This window comes from Trichosurus vulpecula, chromosome 8 (assembly GCF_011100635.1).
Source record: "Trichosurus vulpecula isolate mTriVul1 chromosome 8, mTriVul1.pri, whole genome shotgun sequence".
NCBI classification, from domain to species: domain Eukaryota; kingdom Metazoa; phylum Chordata; class Mammalia; order Diprotodontia; family Phalangeridae; genus Trichosurus; species Trichosurus vulpecula.
The window spans coordinates 39,581,919-39,605,109 of NC_050580.1; the positions used below are offsets into that span (position 1 = coordinate 39,581,919).

Consider the following 23,191-nt stretch of genomic DNA (forward strand, 5'->3'; position numbering starts at 1 on the left):
AAAGAATGAATAAAACAGTATAGTACTTTAACTAGGGAGGAAGTATTTGCAAGTTAGAGTCCTCTAAGACTTTTTTAACTGAAATAAATGAACTGTTTGTAATTATAGCATCTCTTCACAAAGTATGTCACAGTTCTTACAAGCTTGTTCTCTAGTAGGTTATTAGAGCACACTTCATTTATATTACAATTAAAATTTACTTAGTAAACTATTGATTATAACAGCTTTCAAATTAATGTCACCTGATAGTTTATACCATAAATTGAACCTATCTTGCAGGTTACACTGAAGTATTTGTTATTCTCTGACACGCTTTGTAAATAATGTGTGCAATGGAATTTCAAGATTAGGCAGTTCAGAGAGGTGGAAGAGCAACAAAAGGAATTTTGGAATTTGGAAATTGTAACATTTATATAAGTAGAATAGTAGCTAACACTTATGAATCAGTTTAGAGTTTGCTAAAGTACTCTTATTTAAATTAATACATTTGACCTACAGAACAGCCTTGTAAAGTACATGCTATTGTTGGCCTCATTGTATAGATAAGGCAGCAGAGGCCCAGAGAGACATAAGTGGCTTGTCTAGAGTCAAACAGCTGGAAAGTATAGGAGGCCAGAATTGAACTCCAATATTCTCAGCCCCATATCCTAGACACAAAATCTATCCTTAGCTTTCAGCTACCCATGACCACAAGTAGGGCCTGTTTTTCCCTTAACTCATTTAGCTGTAATCATCTTCTTAGACAAAGCTGTTATGTCAGCATTGATACTGTTAGGTAATAGAGAGTTGCCAGTCATTTAAGAAACTGGTGGGTATGGGAGTACCTTCCATCCTGGATCCACTGTCATCCTTTAGATCTTAGATAAGATGAGTTCATTTTTAAAGGCTCCTAATACTAAAAATGTGCTAAATGTAAGCTTTGCCTTATAGCTTATTGAAATACTTGAGAGAATATATTCAGCACTCATCAAATAGTTTATATCTATAATAGGATCATATTTCTGAATAAAATTTTTTTTACTTATGGGGATATACACTTAAAGCTGGACTTTTAAATATCTAGTCTCATCTTCCTGTAAAACTGAGGTCCAAGAAGGATTCTTTTCCAGAGTCTCTGACTCCAAATCATTGTTTTTCACTTTTAGTGCTCTCTATCCAACCCCCTTTAAAAGAAACAAAACAAACTGTATTAGTGAAACTGTTCAGTAGTTTTGCTTTTGTCCACACTTAGTGTCAGTACATAATTTTGTGGGGAACAAGCATGCTTAGTTCTTTAATACTGAAAATGCAGTGATCATTTGAAAACTTATCAAGAGGAGATTTGTGTGGATGTAATGAATACTTGGAGGAAGCACATTGCCCTAAGCAGGAGGGATCACTAGAGCATTTGACTCCTAATACAACACACTGTTGTTCCTATTTTGCATGAAAAGAATACATTGAACTGAAATGAGTATTTTGATTTTTTTTACTGTTACCCCAATGGGACTAAAGTTCTTTGTCATCGTCATTATCATTTATGGTGTCCCCTAGCAAAGTGATTTTTTCCTGAAGTTCTACTTAAATTTATTGAAGGTGTGACAGAGCTAAAATTTGAAGTATCTTGACAAAATTGGTATATAAGCCAGATTGGGTGAACCAAACCTAGTATGAGCTTGGGAACCAAATTACGCTTTCTTCCAACATGTTTCCTCATTTGTAAAATGAGGGATTGGACTGGATTGTTTCTGAGGTTCTTCCAACTATATGTAAAGTGCCTTATAAACTTTAAAGTCCTATACAAATCTTAGGTGTTATAATATGTTTTGTGCTTGAGATATTGGCATACGTTTGAGTTTTCAAAGGTATTTTCCCCCTTGCTTTTGATGTTATTCACTTGTTTCAGTCATGTCTGACTCTTTGTGACCCTATTTGGGGTTTTCTTGGCAAAGATACTGGAGGGGTTTGCCATTTCCTTTCTCCAGCTCATTTTACAGGTGAGGAAACTGAGGCAAACAGGGTTAAGTGAGCATGTAAACCTAGTCTAAAATAAGAATTGTCAGTGCTTGAAGAAAATGCTAGTGCTGAGATAAGTCATGTTTTGGTATTTTCCTTTGGTTCCTGAAAATTTTGAGGCAATGTATTTACCATAAGCTTTCCTCATTTTTTCTAGATGCACAGCTAGGTGGTACAGTGCGCTGGGTCTGAAGTCAAGAAGACCTGAGTTCAAATCTGGCATTAGACACTTATTAGCTGTGCGACCCTGGGCAAGTTACTTAACCCCATTCCCCTCAGTTTCCTCATCTGTAAAATGAGTTGGAAAAGGAAATGGCAAACCACTCCAGCGTCTTTGCCAAGAAAACCCCAAATGGGGTGATGAAGAGTTGGACATGACTCAACAACAATATAGGACAGCAAAACATACTGTTGCTTGGTTTCTATGCCTAGTGTTATAAAAGGCTTAAAAATTGAAAATCGTGTAGAGCACTTAGTTGAATTTGGTGGTGGGAGGGCTGCAGGGTCTTCCTTTCTCACCTGAGCTGAATAGGCCACTCACATTAACTTTGATCGGCATGTAGAAGCTTTGGCTATTCTGTTTTTCTGATCTGGTCTTAGGAAGGCTGAGGGCCCTCTGCTCCCAGTGAGTCACTGTGGGGGGTTGGGAGGGGTAATATTTAGTGCAGACACAAGAATGAATTCAGCCCTACTGTAGCCCAGAACTCCGTAGCTTAAGTTCTCCACTATCTCCTCCTCCCCAAGCATGACCATGCCCAGCCCAACTTAGTTAAATTTTGAGAATAATTTCAGTGGATATATTCGAGATGATTTTCTTTTTGGTGAGCTAATGTTTTAGGTCAGACCTCTTTATGTAATTAATGAGCCCATATACTTTGTGAAGTATCCCACCACAAGGAATAGCATGTTGTGAATAAGTAAAGTTTTTCTAGCAAATTGTAGTGGTATGGGACAGTGTTCATAACACGGAATTTTAAGTCTTCTAGTGTGGATTTAAAGCCTAATTCTGCTCTGTGGTCTTGGGTAAATAAGTCATTGCACTCCTCTGGGTGTTTTTCTTTATCTATAGAATGGTTGGGTTAGACCACATAGTTTCTCTGGTTCTTCCATGTCTAAATCTGATCCTAAATTTAACTTTTAAGTGCTGAAACATTATAGTTATGATGGAAAATCTTCTGGAATGTTTTACTCAATTCCTCATACTAGTATGCAAAGTATAATTAATGTACATATCCTAATAACTAAAGGTTATGATTTCAAAATTACTTCTCAAAGTGATGTGCATAGATTCCTTTCAGTAGGGTCATCTACCCTCCTGACTCCAGGTGTTTCCATAGATAGTGCCTGGAATGTGTTCCCTCAGCATATTTGCCTTTTAAAGTACTTTTTTTTCAAGACTTAGCTTTTTCTTCCGCAAAAACTTTGGGGGGGGGTGTCCTTTGTTTTTAACCATTTTTTTCTTGTATTCCTCTATTTGCAATCTCTCTGAGGGCAGGGATTGTGTTTTTCATGTTTTGCAAGGGCATGGCATCGTGTGCAATAGACACTCAATATGTACTTGTTGAACTAGATTGTAACATGGAATGATTAATCCTTAAACTATCAAGAAACAGAGTTGAGAATTTTTGAGAAGGATAGGCATGTTCACGGGTCAGGCTTATAGATACCAAGTCTTCCACTGAGGATGCTTTGGAGAAAGCATCACAACTTCAAAGCTCTCCTAGATCTGTACTCAGCAATCAAGTTAATTAGACCAGTTTTTTTTTTAATAATACTAGTGATTCTGAGAATCCCTTTAGAATTGAATTTCCCCCTCTTTTTTTTAAATGAGTTCATAAAAGCTTATAGAGCTTTGTTAGTTACATGGGGCATCTCTATAACTCATGGATGTTCTTCAACTTTAAAGTTTCTTTAATTCCAGGTTTTGGAGTTCAGTTAAATCGGTTTCCTGGCTTTATTTTTTTTTCTTGTTATTATTTTTTAATTCAGTTTTAAGTTCTGAATTCTTTCTCTTTCCTTACCCTTCCCTTGCCCATTGAGAAGGCAAGAAAAACAAAGCCAATTACTAATATGCGTGGTAATGCAAAACAAATTCCCACATTAGCCACATCCAAAAAAAAAATTTGCTTCACTCTTGAATTCATTCATTCTCCCTCTGGAGGTAGGCAGCATTTTTATCATGAGTCCTTTGGGATTGTGGTTAGTCATTATCAGTTCCCAAGACTTTCAGAGTTGATTATCTTTACAGTATGGCTGTTATTGTATAAATTATTCTCTGTGTAAGTTCTCTTCACTTCGTATCATTTTATACAAATCATTCCAGTTTTATCCAAAGCCACCTCCTTCATAATTTCTTAGAGCATAGTTGTATCTCAGGGGTTAGGGGTGTGGCGCTGCACCTGTTCCCCTACCATCACCCCACCCCCAATCTGGAGAATTCATGTAAAATTTTTAGGCCCTCCCTTCATACTAGAGAAGGTCTGAACTTTTTTCTTTTTCTTTTATGGGTTCTTTAATGTACCTTATTGTAAAATTCAGGTAAGTTTTTGATCGTAGGTTATACATAGGTCAGTGTTACATAAAAACACTAGCCTTTGTGTTTCCTGGCTTTAGCATTCTTTTCTCAAACTTTAACTTATTTTAACTTTAAAAAAGAAACTGTGTATATTGTATGTTATTAAAAGATAAAATATGTTGTTATTATACAATACTAAACATATATTTTGTGCATTTCTGAGTTTCTAAACTTTTTCCGTGTTGTCTGCTGGTCTGCATGTTGTCTGTGGCTTCTGCACAACTCCCCAAAATTCCCATTTGATTTCTTATGCTCACCTGCAATATATCAAAACCTTGATGGGGAAAGTCATGATGTGGAAGAGATAACTGTACATTCATATCCCATAACTTGTTCAACCATTCTGCAGTTGATAGGCATCACTTCAATTTCCAATTCTTTGCTACCACAAAAAGAGCTGCTATAAATATTTTTGTACATATGGGTCCTTTTCCTCTTTCTTTGATCTCTTTGGTTGCCCTACTTTATTAATTCTGTATTTTAAAAAAATGTGTCAAGTGAAAATTTACTTAAACTGAAAGAATACTTATTTTTCCTACTACATTTAAAAAATCTCTTTGGGGGACACATCTCTGTGGTTAGAAAAATTCTTAACCAGATAAGCTTTTAACTTAAACATTTTTTTTTTTGAGGGGGGAAGGCAGGGCAATTGGGGTTAAGTGACTTGCCCAAGATCACACAGCTAGTAAGTGTGTCATGTATCTGAGATCAGATTTGAACTCAGGTCCTCCTGACTCTGGGGCTAGTGCTCTACTTACTGTGCCACCTGGCTGCCCCAACTTAAACACTTTTAATATCCTTCCTCTTTATTTTATTGATAACTCTTCAACATTAGGAATGTAGGTATATCTTTGGTAGAAAGATTAAATTATAGATCACCTTTAAATGGTACTACAGACTATAAAGATAATTTTTATATTGCTATATAATTGAAATTAAGTAGGATGACAAGAATATTTAGAAGGCTTCCTTTTTTTTTAGATAGTGTTTCAATACTAAATTGTTCTCAATTCACAGTGTTCACTGACACTAGTCAATTTTGCTAGTGTAGCAGTATTGGAATTTGAGACCCATTTCCTTCAAATTTAATATTCTTAAGCCAGATGTGAAAAAGAAATTTCAAGTCTTAAAAAAAAAACTCAACTTAATTTCTGCTTCACTTCGTATTTTTATTTTTAGCAAGCAACCCTCCCAATTCTTGATTTAAATTTAAAAATTAAAATTAAATATAAAAATAAATTATAAATTAAATTAAAATTAATTTAAATCCTTTCTGATGATTTTCCTTCATCTGAGTATTATTATTTTCCTTGAAAGGAAGAGTTTTGATAATTGTGGGGTAAGTCTTAGCCAGCTTGAGAAATTTGTATTTTTACCCTTCCTGCCAGACAGAGCCACTAAAGGTTTTTGAATAAGACTCTTAGCTGTACAAAGTGATTTTGGAGGTCCTGTGGCTAGAAGGCTTGATCAATGAGAAGAGTAAATTGGCAAGTGAGCTTGACTTGGATTCCTGAAAAAATTTTAGAACAAAATATTAAAAGGATAGTTAGTGAACATGACCGGGTTACTTTACTGTAGGTAAAGGAATTGATGAGTCTACCTAGATTTTGGCAGTCTTTCATACTATCTTTTGTGAACCAGATGTAGAGGTTTGGGCTGGATGACAGTGCATTTAGGTAGATTTGGAAGAGGTTAAGCAACCAGGCCTAGGAGATAGTCATTAACAATTAAGTGTCAGCTTGGAAGGGAAGTTTTTTGTGCTAGTGCCTTAAGGATCTGTCCTTGTACTTGTTCTGTTGAACACTGTTATCAGTGACATGGATGAATGAGATGGCATGCTTAGAGAGTAACAGGAAGGAATAGTTAATATGTGAATAATAGAATTATCCAGGATCCAAAATGATGTGAACAGGCCAGAATGATGGAGTGAATCTAATACAATAACATTTACTGGAGATTAAATTTAGTCTTATCCTTGGGTTCACAAGTTATCTTTACAAGTACAAGTTAAAGTGTCTAAAGCACTTGTCTGAAAAAGATGTGGGGATTTTGTTGAGTTATAAGGGTAGGTAGGATGATATGGGAAAAAAGCTAATATATACTTATGGTACATGAAGAGAACTATAACATCTAGAATCAGGGAGGTATGATTGTTGCTGTACTCTGTCCTAGTCAGATCACATCTATGATGTTGTTTAGGTCTGTGCTCTACATTTTATAAAGGGCGTTGGTTAACTTGAGAATGTCCAGAGGACAGAAATCAGGATGGTAAAAGACTTCAAGACCATGCTGTATAAGGACCAATTAAGGGAACTCAGGGATGTTTAGCTAGCTTGGAGAAGAGAAGAGTAATAAGATTGTTCTCTTAAAGTATCCAAAAGTCTATAATGGGAAGAAAGAATTAGATTTTTTTTTTCTGCTTGGCTCCAGGAAGCAGAATAATGGGATAGAAATGGTACAGTCACAAATTTATCCTTGATATAAGGAAATACTGGCAGTTTGAGCTATCACAAAGTGGAATAGCTCACCTGGGAAAGTAATGTGATTCCTTTTATTAGCAGTCTTGTATGGAGAATTACTTTTCAGGTATATTACAGAGAGTTCCTGTTCATGTGTAGGCTGGACTCTGTGGCCTCTAAGGTCCCTTCAAATGCTGATGAACTCACTCTTGAAGGTTTGAAGAAAAGACCCTTGACTATTGAAGAAGTTTATGTACATAAAGTATGGGGAGGCGGGGAATTGGAGAAAGGGAGGAGGGAAAAAGAGAAGAGTGAGATGTCTGTTTCCATTCAGAAAACCTGGGTTTGAATCCCAATTCTGCTACTAACTATATAATCTTGATTTTATCACAACATAGTGCTTGAATTCCAGCTTGTCGGACTCAGAGGTGTGATTTTTTTTTTCCTTGACCTAAGGAATATTACTTCCTTGAAACTTTTTTTTTGGACTTTGTACTACAACATAGTCTTTGATAAGTCCAAGGTAGCTTAGTCACCACCTGAATAGTTGAGGCATATCCCAAAGAAGAAGAATCAAGGTAAAAATATGTTTTGTTTCACTCAACAGCAAATATTTATTAAGTGTCTACTCTGCCAGACACTATTCTAAATGCTGGGATTACAGATGCAAAAAGAAGTAATCCTTGTCCTCACAGCTTACTTTCTATGAGTAAACCAGTGTTTTTTGAAGGGGAAGTGCTAACAACTGAACAGAAGAGGGTGGTAATCAGGATAGGCTTCCTGTAAGGGATGGTTAAAAGAAACTTCTCAAGAGTCCCTCTTTTCTAAAGCAGAGCTGAGAGTCTATTCTAGATCCTGGGGTGGCAACCTGGGCAAAAAATCACAGAGGCAGGAGACAGAATGGTGTTTATGAGGAACAGTTAGGGGGCCGTTTGGCCTGGAAACATAGAATGTGTGAAGGAAAGTCATGGGCCCTAAGCTTGGAGAGAAGCAAGGATGGAGCCAGAGATGAAAAGCATGTGCCTTTGATCCTAGAAGCAGGGAGGTTCACTGTCTCCCTTCTTTCCATGCCTCTTGCTCTTGTTATAAGTGGCAGAACCAGTATTTCAACCTCAAGCCCTTTGACTTGAAATCTAGCAGGGGTTTTTCCCCCTGGGCTGTGATGCAGAGTTATGTTGCCATAAGAAGTGATGGCTATGAAGACTACAGGGAGCCACAGGAAGACTTAGATGAATGTGTGCAAAATGAAGTCTGCAGAACCAGGAAACTAACACTCACAATGATAACAGTAAAATGGAAAGAACGATAGTAAAAATTAAAGCTCAATACTCCTTATAAAAATGACTTGTTTGACCCCAAAGATGAAGTGGGAGGCTATGGATGTAGAACACTGCGTATGATGTTGGACTTGGTTGATATGTTGTTAGTTTTGCTAAACTTGTGTGTGGTTTTTTTTTTTTTATTTCTATTTTGTTCTAAGGAATGATTCTCTGGGAGGGGGTGGGTATGGTCATATTTGGAAACAAAAATGGCATAAAAACAATCTAAACAAAAATCAGAATGTTATCACTCAAAATGCATTTTACCATATGAGTAGTGCTATGGATGGTGGTTGATTGTTTTTTTTTCTTAAAGGATACAACACAAAACTCTTTACCCCAGAATGTTAAGCTTTTACTAATGTGTAAAATACTCTGGGCACTGTGGATTCAAAGACAAAAATTAAAAGTTAAAAAATAAAATCTGTGACCTCAAGAATATTACATTCTATTGGGGAGAATTACAACATATAAAAGACATAGGCCGGGTGTGTCTGTGTCTGTGTACTGACAACTAGAGTTATAGGGAAAGAAGGGGTAGCAGCAGCGGTGGGGGGGGGGGGGCATAGAGGTGGCCTATGCAAATTAGGCCAAAAGGGAAATAATTTCATTGAGCTTTGAGAGGTAAGCTACAGCCGGATCATAAAGGACTTCAAATGTCAGGATGAGAACTTTGTATTTTAACCTAAAGGCAGCAGGGAGCCACTGGAGAGGTTCTTGAGCAGGAAATGTAGTTTAGAAAAATTTATTTTGCCACTTTGTGAAGGATGGTTTGGAGAAGGGAGAGTTTGGAAGTACAATTAGTAGGCATTAGCATTAGTCCAGGTTAGAGGTGATGAGAGTCTGTCTGTACTGGGGTAGTGGCCTGTGGATTAGAGAGATAAATGTGAGATATTACTAATTTTAGACTATAGCCAGCTTTATTGCAATCCAGATTTGGTTGGTTGTGTGTGGCCTATATTTGGGAAAATGTGGCAAGGAGCATTTGACTTGTTCTCCTCGCCTTTTCTGTATGTCTCTTTTTAAGGTACTCATTGTCTTTATGCTGCACCAGGGGTGGGGAACCTGCAGCCTCAAGGCCACGTGTGGCCCTCTAGGTACTCAAATGCAGCCCTTTGACTGAATCCAAACTTCACAGAACAAATCCCCTTAACAAAAGTATTTGTTTTGTAAAACTTGGACTCCTCAGTCAAAAGGCCACACCCAAAGATTAGAAGACCACATGTGGCCTCAGCTGCAGGTTCCCCACCCCTGTGAACATATTTTTTTACAAGAGTTTAGTTGAGAAAGGGGAGGGGAAATGAGATAGAGGATAGATTTGATGTGGTAAAAGTTTTGGACCTGGACGTATTTGAAAGGAATAAGGAAGGAAAAGGGAAAAGGATGATTGAGAGGGCAATCTGTTGCAGAAAAATGGGGGGAGATAGATTCAAGGGGTACATGTAGAGGGGTTAGCTTTGGCAAAAAAAGGGGGGGAGATTCCTCTGTCAGAGGGTGGGTGAGGAATTGGATTTTAAAGCAGTTTTATATTTTGGATGCAAAACCCCTCCATCTGTGGAATAACAGGAAAGTAAGCTGAACAAATTCCTACTAATTCATTTATAAGTAGCCACCATTGGTTAGGTGAAGCATATTAGCTTTGTCTTGGGGTCCCCCATAGGGTCAGCTTTTCTTCCTTTTTTTACAAAAAATGCTTGTTTTTTTCTGATCCTAAATTTAGCTGATTTTCTTGTAAATACTGTTTTATTTGTTTGACAGTCATGGTAGAAGTTTCAGCTGTCACTGCAGTGTGTCTCTGCATTTTTATGCTGGAGAATTATATAGGACTATGAATTTTTATGAATTGTTGATTTTTTTTGTCTTTCTGTTCTTAAAATTTTCTTATTTTTATTAATAGCTTTTGGTTTTTTTGTTTGTTTTTTTTTTAATTTAAATTTATTTATTTAACATATTTGGTTTTCAACATTGATTTTCACAACAGTTTGGATTACAAATTTTCTCCCCATTTCTACGCTCCCCCCCACTCCAAGATGGCATATATTCTGGTTGCCCTGTTCCGCATGTCAGCCCTCCCCTCTATCACCCCCCTCCCCTCTCATCCCCTTTTCCCTTCCTTTCTTGTAGGGCAAGATAAATTTCTACGCCCCATTGCCTGTGTATCTTATTTTTTAGTTGCATGCAAAAACTTTTTTTTTTTAACATCTGTTTTTAAAACTTTGAGTTCCAAATTCTCTCCCCTCTTCCCTTCCCACCCACCCTCCTTAAGAAGTCAGCAATTCAACCTAGGCCACATGTGTATCATTATGTATAACCCTTCCACAATACTCATGTTGTGAAAGGCTAACTACATTTTGCTCCTTCCCAACCCATCCCGCTTTATTGAATTTTCTCCCTTGACCCTGTCCCCTTTCCAAAGTGTTTGTTTTGATTACCTCCACCCCCATCTGCCCTCTCCTCCATCATCCCCCCCCTCTTATTTTTTTTTAATCTTCCTCCCTCTTCTTTCCTGTGGGGTAAGATACTCAACTGAGTATGTATGGTATTCCCTCTTCAGGCCAAATCTGATGAGAGCAAGGTTCACTCATTCCCCCCCTCGCTTGCCCTTTCCCTCCTCCCACAGAGCTGCTTCCTCTTGCCACCTTTAGGCGAGATAATCCACCCCATTCTATCTTTCCCTATCTCCCTCTCTCAGTATGTTACTCTCTCATCCCTTAATTTCATTTTATTTCTTTTAGATATCTTCCCTTCATCTTCAGCTCACCCTGTGTCTACTCTCTCTCTTTTACATATATATATATATATATATACACATACATACACCTATATATACACATAAACATATATATACATATATATGCATATTCCCTTCAACTACCCTAATACTGAGGTCTCATGAATCATACACATCATCTTTCCATGTAGGAATGTAAACAAAACAGTTCAACTTTAGTAAGTCACTTGCAATTTCTGTTTCTTGATTACCTTTTCATGCTTCTCTTGATTCTTGTGTTTGAAAGTCAAATTTTCTATTCAGTTCTGGTCTTTTCACTGAGAAAGCTTGAAAGTCCTCTATTTTATTGAAAGTCCATATTTTGCCTTGGAACATGATACTCAGTTTTGCTGGGTAGGTGATTCTAGGTTTTAATCCTAGCTCCATTGACCTCTGGAATATCGCATTCCAAGCCCTTCGATCTCTTAATGTAGAAGCTGCCAGATCCTGTGTTATCCTGATTGTTTTTCCATAATATTCAAATTGTTTCTTTCTGGCTGCTTGCAGTATTTTCTCCTTGATCTGGGAGCTCTGGAATTTGGCAACAATATTCCTAGGAGATTTCTTTTTGGGATCTATTTGAGGAGGCGATCGATGGATTCTTTCAATTTCTATTTTGCCCTGTGGCTCTAGAATATCAGGGCAATTCTCCTTGATAATTTCTTGAAAGATGGTATCTAGGCTCTTTTTTTGATCATGGCTTTCAGGTAGTCCAATAATTTTTAAATGATCTCTCCTGGATCTATTTTCCAGGTCAGTGGTTTTTCCAATGAGATATTTCACATTGTCTTCCATTTTTTCATTCCTTTGTTGCTGTTTTATAATATCCTGATTTCTCATAAAGTCACTAGCTTCCACTTGCTCCAATCTAATTTTTAAAGTAGTATTTTCTTCAGTGGTCTTTTGGACCTCCTTTTCCATTTGGCTAATTCTGCCTTTCAAGGCATTCTTCTCCTCATTGGCTTTTTGGAGCTCTTTTGCCATTTGAGTTAGTCTGTTTTTTAAGGTGTTGTTTTCTTCAGTGTATTTTTCAGTATTTTTTTGGGTCTCCTTTAGCAAGTCATTGACTTGTTTTTCTTGGTTTTCTTGCATCCTTCTCATTTCTCTTCCCAATTTTTCCTCTACTTCTCTAACTTGCTTTTCCAAATCCTTTTTGAGCTCTTCCATGGCCTGGGACCAGTTCATGTTTTTCTTGGAGGCTTTTGGTGTAGGCTCTTGCACTTTGTTGACTTCTTTAGGCTGTATGTTTTGGTCCTCTTTGTCAGCAAAGAAAGAATGCAAAGTCTGAGACTGACTCTCAGTGCATTTTCGCTGCCTGGCCATATTCCCAGCCAACCAACTTGACCTTTGAGTTTTTCAGTGGAGTATGACTGCTTGTAGACTACAGAGTTCTATGTTCTACAGAGTTCTATGTTCCACGTTTGGAGGGGAGGTGCCAGCTCTGCCACACCAGCACTGCTCCTTCCCCAACCCCCAACCCGAACTGGGCTTATATCTTCAGCAGGCTGTGCACCCCTGCTCTGATCCGCCACTTAATTCCTCCCACCAGGTGGGCCTGGAGCCAGAAGTAACAACAGCTGTAGCTGCCCCACCTCCGCTGCCCCCGGGGCTGGAAGCCGAACCGCGAACTCCTTCTACTCCCGCAGCTTTTCCCACTAACCTTCTCCGCAGTCTGGGCTGGAGCCCTGCTTCCGTCTGCTGTTTTGTGGGTTCTGCCGTTCTAGAATTGGTTCAGAGCCATTTTTTATAGGTTTTTGGAGGGGCTCGGTACCGAGCTCACTCCAGTCCCTGCTTACCAGCCGCCATCTTCTCCACCTCTTTTTCCAATAGCTTTTGTTTTTATATCACATTCATTTCCAATAATATCTCTCCTCCCTCCCCTTCCCAGCAAACCATATCTGGTAACAAAGAATAAGAAAGAAGAAAAAAAGTAGCTCAGCAAAATCAACCAACATATGTAACATATATGAGAATGTATGCAGTAGTTAGCCTGAGTGCCACACTTCTGCAATGTTTTCAACAATTTTCCAGGGCCACCTTTGGTTAGTGTGTTCATTTTTGTTGTTCTTGTTGAGGTCATTATGTTTATTATTTTCCTAGTGTTGCTTACTTAGCATCAGTTCATGTAAATCTTCCAGTGCTTGTCTGAAGTCTTCATATTTGTCATTTTTTATGACACAATAATGTTCTCTTACATTAATGTGCCACAATTTGTTTATGTAGCATGCCATCTCTTGTCATTCTTCCTTCTTTCTCAAGGAGTTCAGCATTCTTTTTCTTTCTGCGAACCAGTCATTATACTTGAGGACCTTGCATATGTCCACATAGATGTACCCTCACAGTACATAAATCTTCGATTTCTTAACACATCTGACCATATACTCCTGTCATTGCCTTCCACCCCTTCTAACCCTCTGCTTTGGCCTCATTGAGACCATTGCCTTACAAAGGGTAACTTTCCTCTCTAACCTATAGCCATGTGGACTCTATACTGTCTTATAATCTTAAATCCCTTGCCTCTTGTCTTGTCCCTTTTGCCAAACTTCAGCCTTAGATTATACTCCTACCATCTTGTATTCCCTGCCCCTATTCACAAACCACAGAATGAGGCTGGGAGAACTTGTAATTATACCAGCTGGATATGTTACAAATAGATGTTATCCAACCTCAACTGGACTCTTACTACAACAGAGCTGTCTTTTAATTCCTCCCAAATGAATTCCCTATCTCATTGCCCAAAGAAGATATTCCAAACTTTCTCAAACCCTTCATACTTCCAGCTCCACTCCCAACCCCCTTACTTTACTGAAAAAATTGAATCCATTCACCATCAACTCCACTTATATTTTTCGTTGCAAAAGCATATCTCCCACGCACTCCTCCTTTCCCCATCCTCTGGCAGAAGTTACCTTTCTCTTTGCCAGAGCCAGCCCCTTGATTCTGTCTTCTCCCATTTTTCTCCAGCAGATTGCTCTCTCAATCATCCTTTTTCCCTTTCCTTCTCCCTCTCTGCCGCTGCCCCTTGCCTTCCTTATTCCTTTCAAACATGTCCAGGTCCAAAACCTTTATTACCTTACCACACCACATCAAGCTATCCTTATCTCCCCTCCCTTTCTCAAATAAACTCTTGTTTAAGAAATATTTTTTAATTGATTTTTTTCCCCCTAACATCTTATCACCATTAGTAATAATCCATGTATTCCTTCTCTTCCCTGGCTGCCCCCCCCCCCCCCCCCCCCACTATGTGACAGTATTTTTTTGGAGAAAAAAGATTCAGCACGATTGATAAATACATTGAAAAAGGTCTGAAAACATGCACACAATGTGTAGCACCTGTGAACTTACTACCTTCATGAAAGGGTAGGTGGGGTTGTCATCTCATATCTCTTCATTTGAGTTAAATTGTATTCAACTCTTCATGACCCCATTTGGGATTTTCTTGGCAAATATATTGGAATGGTTTGCCATTTTCTTTTCCAACTAATTTTACAGATGAGGAAACTGAGAGGCAAACAAGGTTAAGTGACTTGCCAAGGGTCATACAGCTGATAAGTATCTAATGCTAGGTTTGAAAGATGAGTCCTACTCTAGATCTGGCACTCTATCCACTGTATAGTAATGTTCAATTACATTCATATACCACAATTTATTTAGCCATTCCCCAATCGATGGACTTCTATTTTGTTTCCAACTCTTAGCTATCGCAAAAAGTACTGCTATTAATGTTTTGGAATATATGGGGATTTTTTTCTAACAGTGGCATCCTTGGGTTATGTATGGATATTTTAGTCACTTTATTTGCATAATTCCAAATTGCTTTCCAAAATGGCTATACCCTTTCACAGCTCCACCAACAATGTATTTGTGTGCCTGCCTTTCTACAACTACTCCAGTATTGACTTGCTACCCAAAATCTTTGGCAAGCCTCAGGTTGTGCTGACCTGATCTAGATCATGCTTCCAAACTGTAGTTATCCCAAGATTCTGTCCTGGACTCTCTTCTTCTTCATTGCTTTCACTGCTTTTTGATAGCCTTCTCATTTCCAGTGGGTTTAACTATCACAGAGATATATATTCAGCCGCAGGTTCTCCCTTAAACTTCATTCCCACATGATCAGTTGCTCTTTGGACCTTTCAAAATGGGTGTCCTGGAGGCATCTTAATTTTCACTAAGTGCAGATCTGATTATGCTCCTCTGTTTTAGTTTCAGAGCCCTATGAAACTTAGTCCCAATTTATCTTTACAACATCTTTGGGCATTACACCCTTTCCTGTACTTGAGCATCCACCCAGATTTTGGCCTTTTCCTTGTTCTTCAAACATGACACTGTATTTCCTGTCTCTGTGCCTTTGCTTTGGTGATCACCTCATTTCTGAATGCATTCCCTCTTTATTTTTCCTTAGAGAGACTCTATTCCTTAATTAATAATTACTTTCCAGTTTTGGTTGAGTAGTTCACAACTCTACCAATAGTACTTGTGTGCAAGCTTTCATATTTGTTAATAAGCTACAGTTCTTCTGTGAATTGTTTGTTCATATCCTTTGTTTATCTACTGGTGAATTTACCTGTGCCTCTTTATTCCAAACCAATAGTTACTGCTTGCCCAGCACCATAACTTCCCTCTCCTCCCTTCCTAAACACCCTTCCCTCATCCTAATACACACGAGAGAGGATGTGTGCATTTTCTATACTAGTGCCCCTTCACTTTAAAAGGGAGGTGAAGAATGTCATTTGCATTAGTTTTTACTGTGTTCCTTCATTGTTGGAGATTTTTATTTAAAGCCTTAGGAAACTTTACCAAGGCATTAAAAAAGATGAGCAGATATTCAGTGAATGCCTAGAAATGTGCAGATTTGTAAGTGAGATCAGTGTAGTGTATGTAGGACCCATTTGTTGAAGTAGTACTAAGTTAATTTATAAGAGTAAGGTAACAATTGACTTTGTGTACGGAAATTATCAGCCAAAATAAAACTCAGGTAAGCCTTAAATAAGTTTTGCTAAATACTATTGAGTTTATGTGGAAATTGTGCTGATTGTTAATCAAATATGAATTTAAGAGCCTTAAGAAACATCATGAATAGGAATTATTTTATTCTTTGTATCCCTAGCACCTAGAAAAGTGATTGGCATATGGTAAGTCCTTGATAAATTCGTGATTGAAAGTAAAGGTGATTTAAAGCTTAAGAGGAGGTCTTGAGCTTTTTGATATAATGTTAAATTTCTTTGGAAGTATCTCAAGAATTTTATCATCTTTTCATAAATATTTGGTAACCTTTCATGCTAATATTTTATATCCATTAATTTATACCTTTTTCATTTTATAGATAAAGTGCAGAATTTTAATGACAATGAAAAGAACAGTCACTTTATTTACAAACATACTGAAGGTGGTAATAAACAATCCAACCCTGAAACTACAGCCATTTCTGGATATAAAGTTGAAGCCAAGGATTCATATGATGCTTGGGATTCCCAAATTGGGAAAAGGTTAGACTCTCCATCAGAAATGGCCCACACCAAGGTATCCCTACGAACTGGTTTATATGAATGGGATGATGTTGCGGATAACAGACCAGGAGATTATATTTTAAGTTTGGATAGCGGTCATCATTTAGAGATAAAGAATAAAGAGGAGTGTACAGGTAAAGATGAAATGGGAAATCTACAAGAAGCCATTAATGAAGACCTTCTGCAAAGTGTTCTCAGGCCAAGCAACTGCAGGACGTATTGTAGGTCCGGTAAAGCAAAATCATCACAAGGGGCATCACATTTTGATAAGCTAATGGATGGCACCAGTCAGTCTTTAGCCAAAGCAAATAATGAATCAAATCAAGATGGTCTAAATCCAGTTCGGAAAGTTGGTGTAAGTTGTGGGACCAGTTTCAGAGGGACAGTAGGACGGACTAGAGACTACACTGTTCTGCATCCATCTTGCCTGTCAGTTTGTAATGTCACCATACAGGATACAATGGAGCGGAGCATGGATGAATTCACTGCAGCAGCTCCTACGGACTTGGGTGAAGCTGGCCGCCTAAGAAAGAAGACAGATACAGCTACCACCAAGACCACCACTAGACATCGACCTAGCAATACCAAATCCAAAAAGGATGTTAAACTTGAATTTTTTGGATTTGAAGACAATGATGAGGCAAAGGTTGATGAAGGAGGTTCTGGAAGTTCTAATTACAAAATTAAATATTTTGGTTTTGATGATCTCAGTGAAAGTGAGGATGAAGATGATGATGACTGGCAAGTAGAAAGAAAAACAAGCAAAAAAAGAACTAAATCAGCACCATCAGTCTCCTTTCAACCTCCCACAGAAAGCAATGATAATTATTCCCAGGATAGTCAATCTAATGCAAATCCAGGTAAGTGACTTTTTAAAATGAATACTAATATTAAAGAGAAGTTAAAATTATTTGTAGACTTCAAATGGAATTGTTAAGTGTTTTGCAAAATCTTAAAGCACTATATGGGGCTGCTATAATTAGACCAATTTACACCCTTTTAAAAATATTTTTCCTATCTGAATATAGACTTAAGTTACTTTTTTTACTTTTTTGGTCTGAACCTATGAATTTTCCTATGGGCAAACTTCGTAAGGAAAACTCCCTCCACCAGTGTAGATGTGCATCCCTTGTGAATGTTGATGCAGAGAGTTGCCTGAAGCAATGAGCATTTAAAAGACTTGCCCAGGATTACACAGGAATTGTGTGTCAGGCAGGCCATGAACCCAGATCTTCTTGACTCAGTCCTGCTCTTTGTCCATTATGCCAAGCTTCCTCTTAGTATCTTGAGCTCCATCGATAACTCTTTACAAATATAAACATTTTTACACTTAAAATGGAGGAAGCATTTTGACGGTCAGTTCTGAATTGGGGGAAACCACTTGAAAGTGGGAAAAGTTTTTCCAGGTTTTTGTTATTTGTTTTTCATTCTCCCACATTAGTATTTAAAAAATAAGTGGGAGAAAAAACATTAAATGTGGATTTCAGTATTTACCCTTTCTCTTTAGATATATATTTCAATACATAGGGAATTTCAATAACAAGACTGATTCAGTCATGTCCTACTCTAGGTCACTCTGTGGGTTTTCTGTGCAAACATGCTGGAGTGCTTGGCCATTTTTTTCCTCCATAGTGTCCTCATTTTAAAGATGAGGAACTGAGGCAAATAGAGGTTAAGTGATTTGTCCAGGGTCACAGCTATTAAGTGTCTAAAGCCAGATTTGAACTCAGGAAGATGAGTCTTCCTGACTAGTTCCTGGTGCTCTAGGCACCATGGCACCGCCTAGCTGCCCCTAACTTCAGCTACTGGTTAACTATTAATGGTATTGAATATTGGAAAACTTTTTAACCTAGATTCTACCTCCTGAGTTAAGCAGTTGGTTTTCAATGAAGAAAACACGCCCTCCCTGCCAGTCTCCTCCCCTTCCTATGTAAAACACTCAAACCAATGTAGGTTGTGGGTTTTTTTTTTTTAATCCAGTGATCTTATTCAGCTGTTGAGTTATAATTCATATTGAAAGCTCATTTTGGTTGTGTTGGATAGAGGAAAACATGACTTCAGGATGTTGGGCCCAAAGACCTCAGCGATTTTTTTCACAGATTTTATTACATACATCTCAGAACATAAACCAACCAAAAAAGATTACCATTATGCTATGTATAAGGTCCAGTAATCAGAGTCTGGAGGGGACCATGGCTATCTAGTTAAACCCATATCTAAAAGGAGTTTCCACTATATCATACCCAACAAGTGTTCTGTCCAGCCTCTGCTTGATGTCCCCCCAAGGAGGGGGAACTCAACACTTTCTGAGGTAACCCATTCCACTTTGGGGTGGCTCTAGTTGTAATTAAGCCTAAGATGGCCTCTTTGCAACTTAAACCCATTGCTCCCTATTCTGACCTTTAGGGCCAAACACAAGTCTAATCCCTTTAGATACTTTCAAATGACTATCATGTCCCTCTTCCAGTCTTCTTAGGCTAAACATCCCAAATTTTTTTAGTCCATTATTATGTGAAATTGACTCAAGGACTCTTAGCACCCTGATTGCTCTCTTACACCCTCTATAATGTATTTATTAGTACCCTGCTTAAAATTGTATCCAAAACTGAATACAGTACTCTAGATGAGATCTCAGCAGGGCATCTGGAAGCGATGCCTCTCTCAAAGCAGCCCAAGTTTACATTAACTTTTTTGGCTGCCCCATCACATCACACTGCTGACTTACTGAGCTTGCAGTCCATTAAAAACGTCAGTTGCTTTTCAAGATAACTGCTATCTGACCATGCCCATCCCATCTTATACTTGTGGAGGTGGATATTTTGTGCTATAGAATAAAACTTTACATTTCTCCCTGTTGGATTTTATCTTATTAGATTATCTCAGTGCTCTAGCCAATCAAGATTTTTTTGGATCTTGACATAGTCCAGTCTGCCATGAACTTGCCATCTCTGTCTTGATCTAGGTCAATGATAAAAATATAAGATAGGGCCAAGTACAGATCACTGGGATTCTTGACTAGAAACCTCCTGTTGCATGGATGTTAAATCATTAATTACTTTTTGAATGTACTAGCTATTAAGCTGGTTCAAAATCCATCTGATTATGTTATTGCCAAGTAATATGAGATAGTTTATCAAAAGTTTTGCTAAGATCTCTGTCCATAACATTTTCTGTGAGAAAGGGAGATGAAGTTATTCTGGTGTTGACCTGTTCTTGATAAAGCCATGCTGGCTCTTTTCCCTATCTAGATGTTCACCTACTATCTCTTTAATAGTCTATTCTATTTGGCTTATATTTAGAGAATCTTTTCTCTTCCCTTTTAGAAAATTGGAACATTTGCCCTTCTCCATTCTTATGGTACATTTCCTGTTTTCCACAACTTTTCCTATATCATTAACTGTGGCTCAGAAGTCACATCTGCCCCGTATTTCTGTTCCTGAGGATATAGTTCATCTGGCTCAGGTGATTTGAATTCATGAAGGGCAGCTAGGTGCTTTCTCAACTTGACATGGAAATTACTCCAGGTTCTTTGCAACTGTGCAAATATAGTATAAGCTTTGGTATGCCATAATAAACTGGAAAGACTTCCTGGCAAGATATTTTCTCTTCAAAGACCAGCCTATCTTGAATTAAGAGAAAGTTATTGGATAGGGGGTTATCGTTTTTCATCTTCTGCAACTTATGAGGAAAAAGAGGGACATACTGTGTTTTAATACAGTATATAAATATTAAGGACCTACTGTGTGCCGGGCATTGTGCTAAGCACTGGGAATCCAAAGTCAAATGACAGTTTTTCCTCATGAGGAGCTTACATTCTAATAAGGAGAGACAGCATGTCAAAATGATGTACAAACAAGGTAGGTAGGATACATTGGAGATAATCAACAGAGGGAAGGCACTGGCATTATGGGGGATTGGGAAAGGCTTCTCATAGAAAGTGTGATTTTTAGCTAGGACTTGAAGAAAACCAAGAAGGTGAAGATGAGGAGGGAAAGAGTTCCATGTATGGGGTCGAGCCAGTGAAAATTCATTTGAGTCATGAATGGTGTGTTGTGTGTAAGAAACAGCTAGGAGGCTTGTGTCACTGGATGATGGTGTGATGGAGGGTAGAATAACATGTAAGAAAACTGGAAAGGTAGGAGGGGGCCAGGTTAATGAAGAAACCCAAACACCCAAAAGCCAAATGGGATTTCTTATTGGCTCCTACAGGTGATAGCAAACCACTGGAGTTTATTGAAACGGGGTAGGATGCACTTAAATGACAAGAAGACTTGTGCTTCAGGAAAATCATTTTGACTGCCGAGTAGAAGGTGGACAGGAAGGAGGAAATATTTGAGTCAGGGAGAACAAAAATAATCGAGAATCTGCCATATTGCCTCAGATCATCCATTAGTTAAGGATCCTTCAGAGTAAAAGTATGCATTTTGTCAAAATTCACAGGATCATGAATCTAGAGCTGGAAGGGACTTCAAAGGCTATTTAGTCTAACCTTTTTTTTTTTTTTAAACACATGAGGAAGCTGAGTTCCATGGAGGATGATTGACTTGGCCATGCTAGGCAGTAATCATGGTATAGGATTTAATTTAACTTAGGTCCTCTGGTTCTATAACTAATGCCCTTTGCACTGTACGTTACTGGCTCTCTTGTCTCATCTTTTTTATTAGTTTTAGAAGACTAAATGTAATGGTTTCAATGGGCACACTTTCCAGAGTTGCTTATCGACCCTATCAGCCAGACTGTAACATATTGCCAGATTCAGACGGAGGGCTGAGTAAATTACCAGTTAAATTTTTCTGCCGTTCAAAATTTTTTTTCATTTTTAAAGAAAGAAAAAAAAAAACACTCTTTAGACATTGGTATCCCTAGCCTATGTTAGGTATCTGTGCATGGGGTTTAGAGTGCAGTGCTATAGTAGATAGAGAGCCCGTGTCCATGTTGAAGTCAGAAGGACCTGGAGACAAGTCCCTTAGTGCTCAGCAGTGTATCAGGAAGCTCAGTAAGACTAGGAGTTGTAGATTGGTAGATACAGTTTCCTAGATCCAGACACACCCTGGTCCCTCTTCTACCTTTGCAGAGTGTGTGTAACTAGCATAATGCAAATATAGACATAAATGTGTATTTTAATACTTTTGTGTGAGAATTCCCGTCAGTACAGATAGAACAAACCCCAACCCTCTAGTCTGTAATTTAGTAAGTTTAGTGTTCAGGAGTTGCTATAGTCTTAGAGATTGGGAAGTGGTAGGGAGAGAATGATACAGATTATGTTTTGAACCCAGACCTTCCTGAGTCTTAAGTTCAGTATTCAATAGAGAGATTTTAAGTGAAGCCCTTGTGCTTTCTTTTGGGGATAGGCCTCCTTGGGCTAAAGTTGCTTTGTTCTCTAAGAGGTAGAAAAGTGGAGGACTGCTAGGTCAAAATGTTGTTTCCTTTGTTAGATATGTTCACTTTTATTCTGTGTATTTGCTTAATTGTCTTTCTCACAAAGGAAGGGTTAAGTCTGAATGTTTTCTGTTTTTCTTTTTCCTGGCAATGACTAAAAATAAATATGATGCCTTACATCAATATCCATGTATAATAAAAGCCACTTATGTACATTTCTTTCCCTGTCTTCATATTTCTTCACAGTAATTATTTTATTTAGTAGATAATTAAATTAAACTGGTAGAATTTGCTGGTTGTGAATTACCATTGCAGATGTTTTGGACTTTTCAGAGGATTCACCTGGCGTGCCTGGAAACATAAAGAAGACTACAAATAAACAAGGAGATAAATCAAAGGAAAATACTAGGAAGATTTTTAGTGGCCCCAAACGAGTAAGTACTATTGGCAATTTTGTTTATTCTTTGAAGTCTCCTCCCCTCCTTTATTTTATTTAATTTTAGTTTTTGCTTTGCTCTTTAAAGAAAAGGTTCAGATCTCTAAGAAGCTTATGTTATAGAATAAAATGTTCTGCGTATGGTTCCTATAGATATGGCATAATTTTTAAACTAGAGAAGCACTTTTTTGCTTAAAATTCTTAATGAACTTTTAATTTCAACTTACAGAACTTAAAATTTGTGACATTTTTCCCCTTTCGAGTTGTCTTATTGAAAGAGACTAGAATATTATTTTATTGTCTTGTTCTTGTATCTTTTTATACCAGCTTCCAAGAATGTTGTCTGTCTGAGTAATTCCTCACACATGACTTGTTTGGTGGTTATAGTACATGAACTGTTCATTTGACTTAGGGAAGGATGGTCAGTGATTAATTGTAGAATCATGTAAGTAGAGGGGAAAAAATTGCTTTCGAAAGTTATACGATATATAATATGTGTGTATGTGTGAACGTGATTGTGAGGAAAGTGGAAATTTTAGAGCCCTACATAGATGTTTTGTTTTTTAATTGGGGAGAGGGGGTGGGAGACATGTGATACTCTTGGTCTGGAAAACTTCAAATGACCAAAGATACCAATTTATATTGGCGCCTTTTCTCTAAGTGAAGTTGTGACCTGTTAGGATCACATAGCGTTTGTGCATGTGAGAGAGAATACACTCTGGCACACTAAATGACATTTCAGTTAGTTTAT

General features: G+C 37.9%; 1 protein-coding gene across 3 annotated transcripts in view; it reads left to right on the forward strand.

Moving 5' to 3' along the window:
* Positions 1-23,191, forward strand: part of WAPL (WAPL cohesin release factor) — a 110,445-nt gene that overhangs the window by 16,150 nt on the left and 71,104 nt on the right. For 2 of the 3 annotated variants that reach the window (XM_036734631.1, XM_036734634.1), the window contains 2 exons: positions 16,442-17,485; positions 22,320-22,438. In XM_036734631.1, coding sequence (XP_036590526.1) covers positions 16,442-17,485; positions 22,320-22,438 — 1,163 coding nt within the window. The remainder of the gene's footprint in view (positions 1-16,441; positions 17,486-22,319; positions 22,439-23,191) is intronic. The other variant, XM_036734632.1, reaches the window with a different exon arrangement.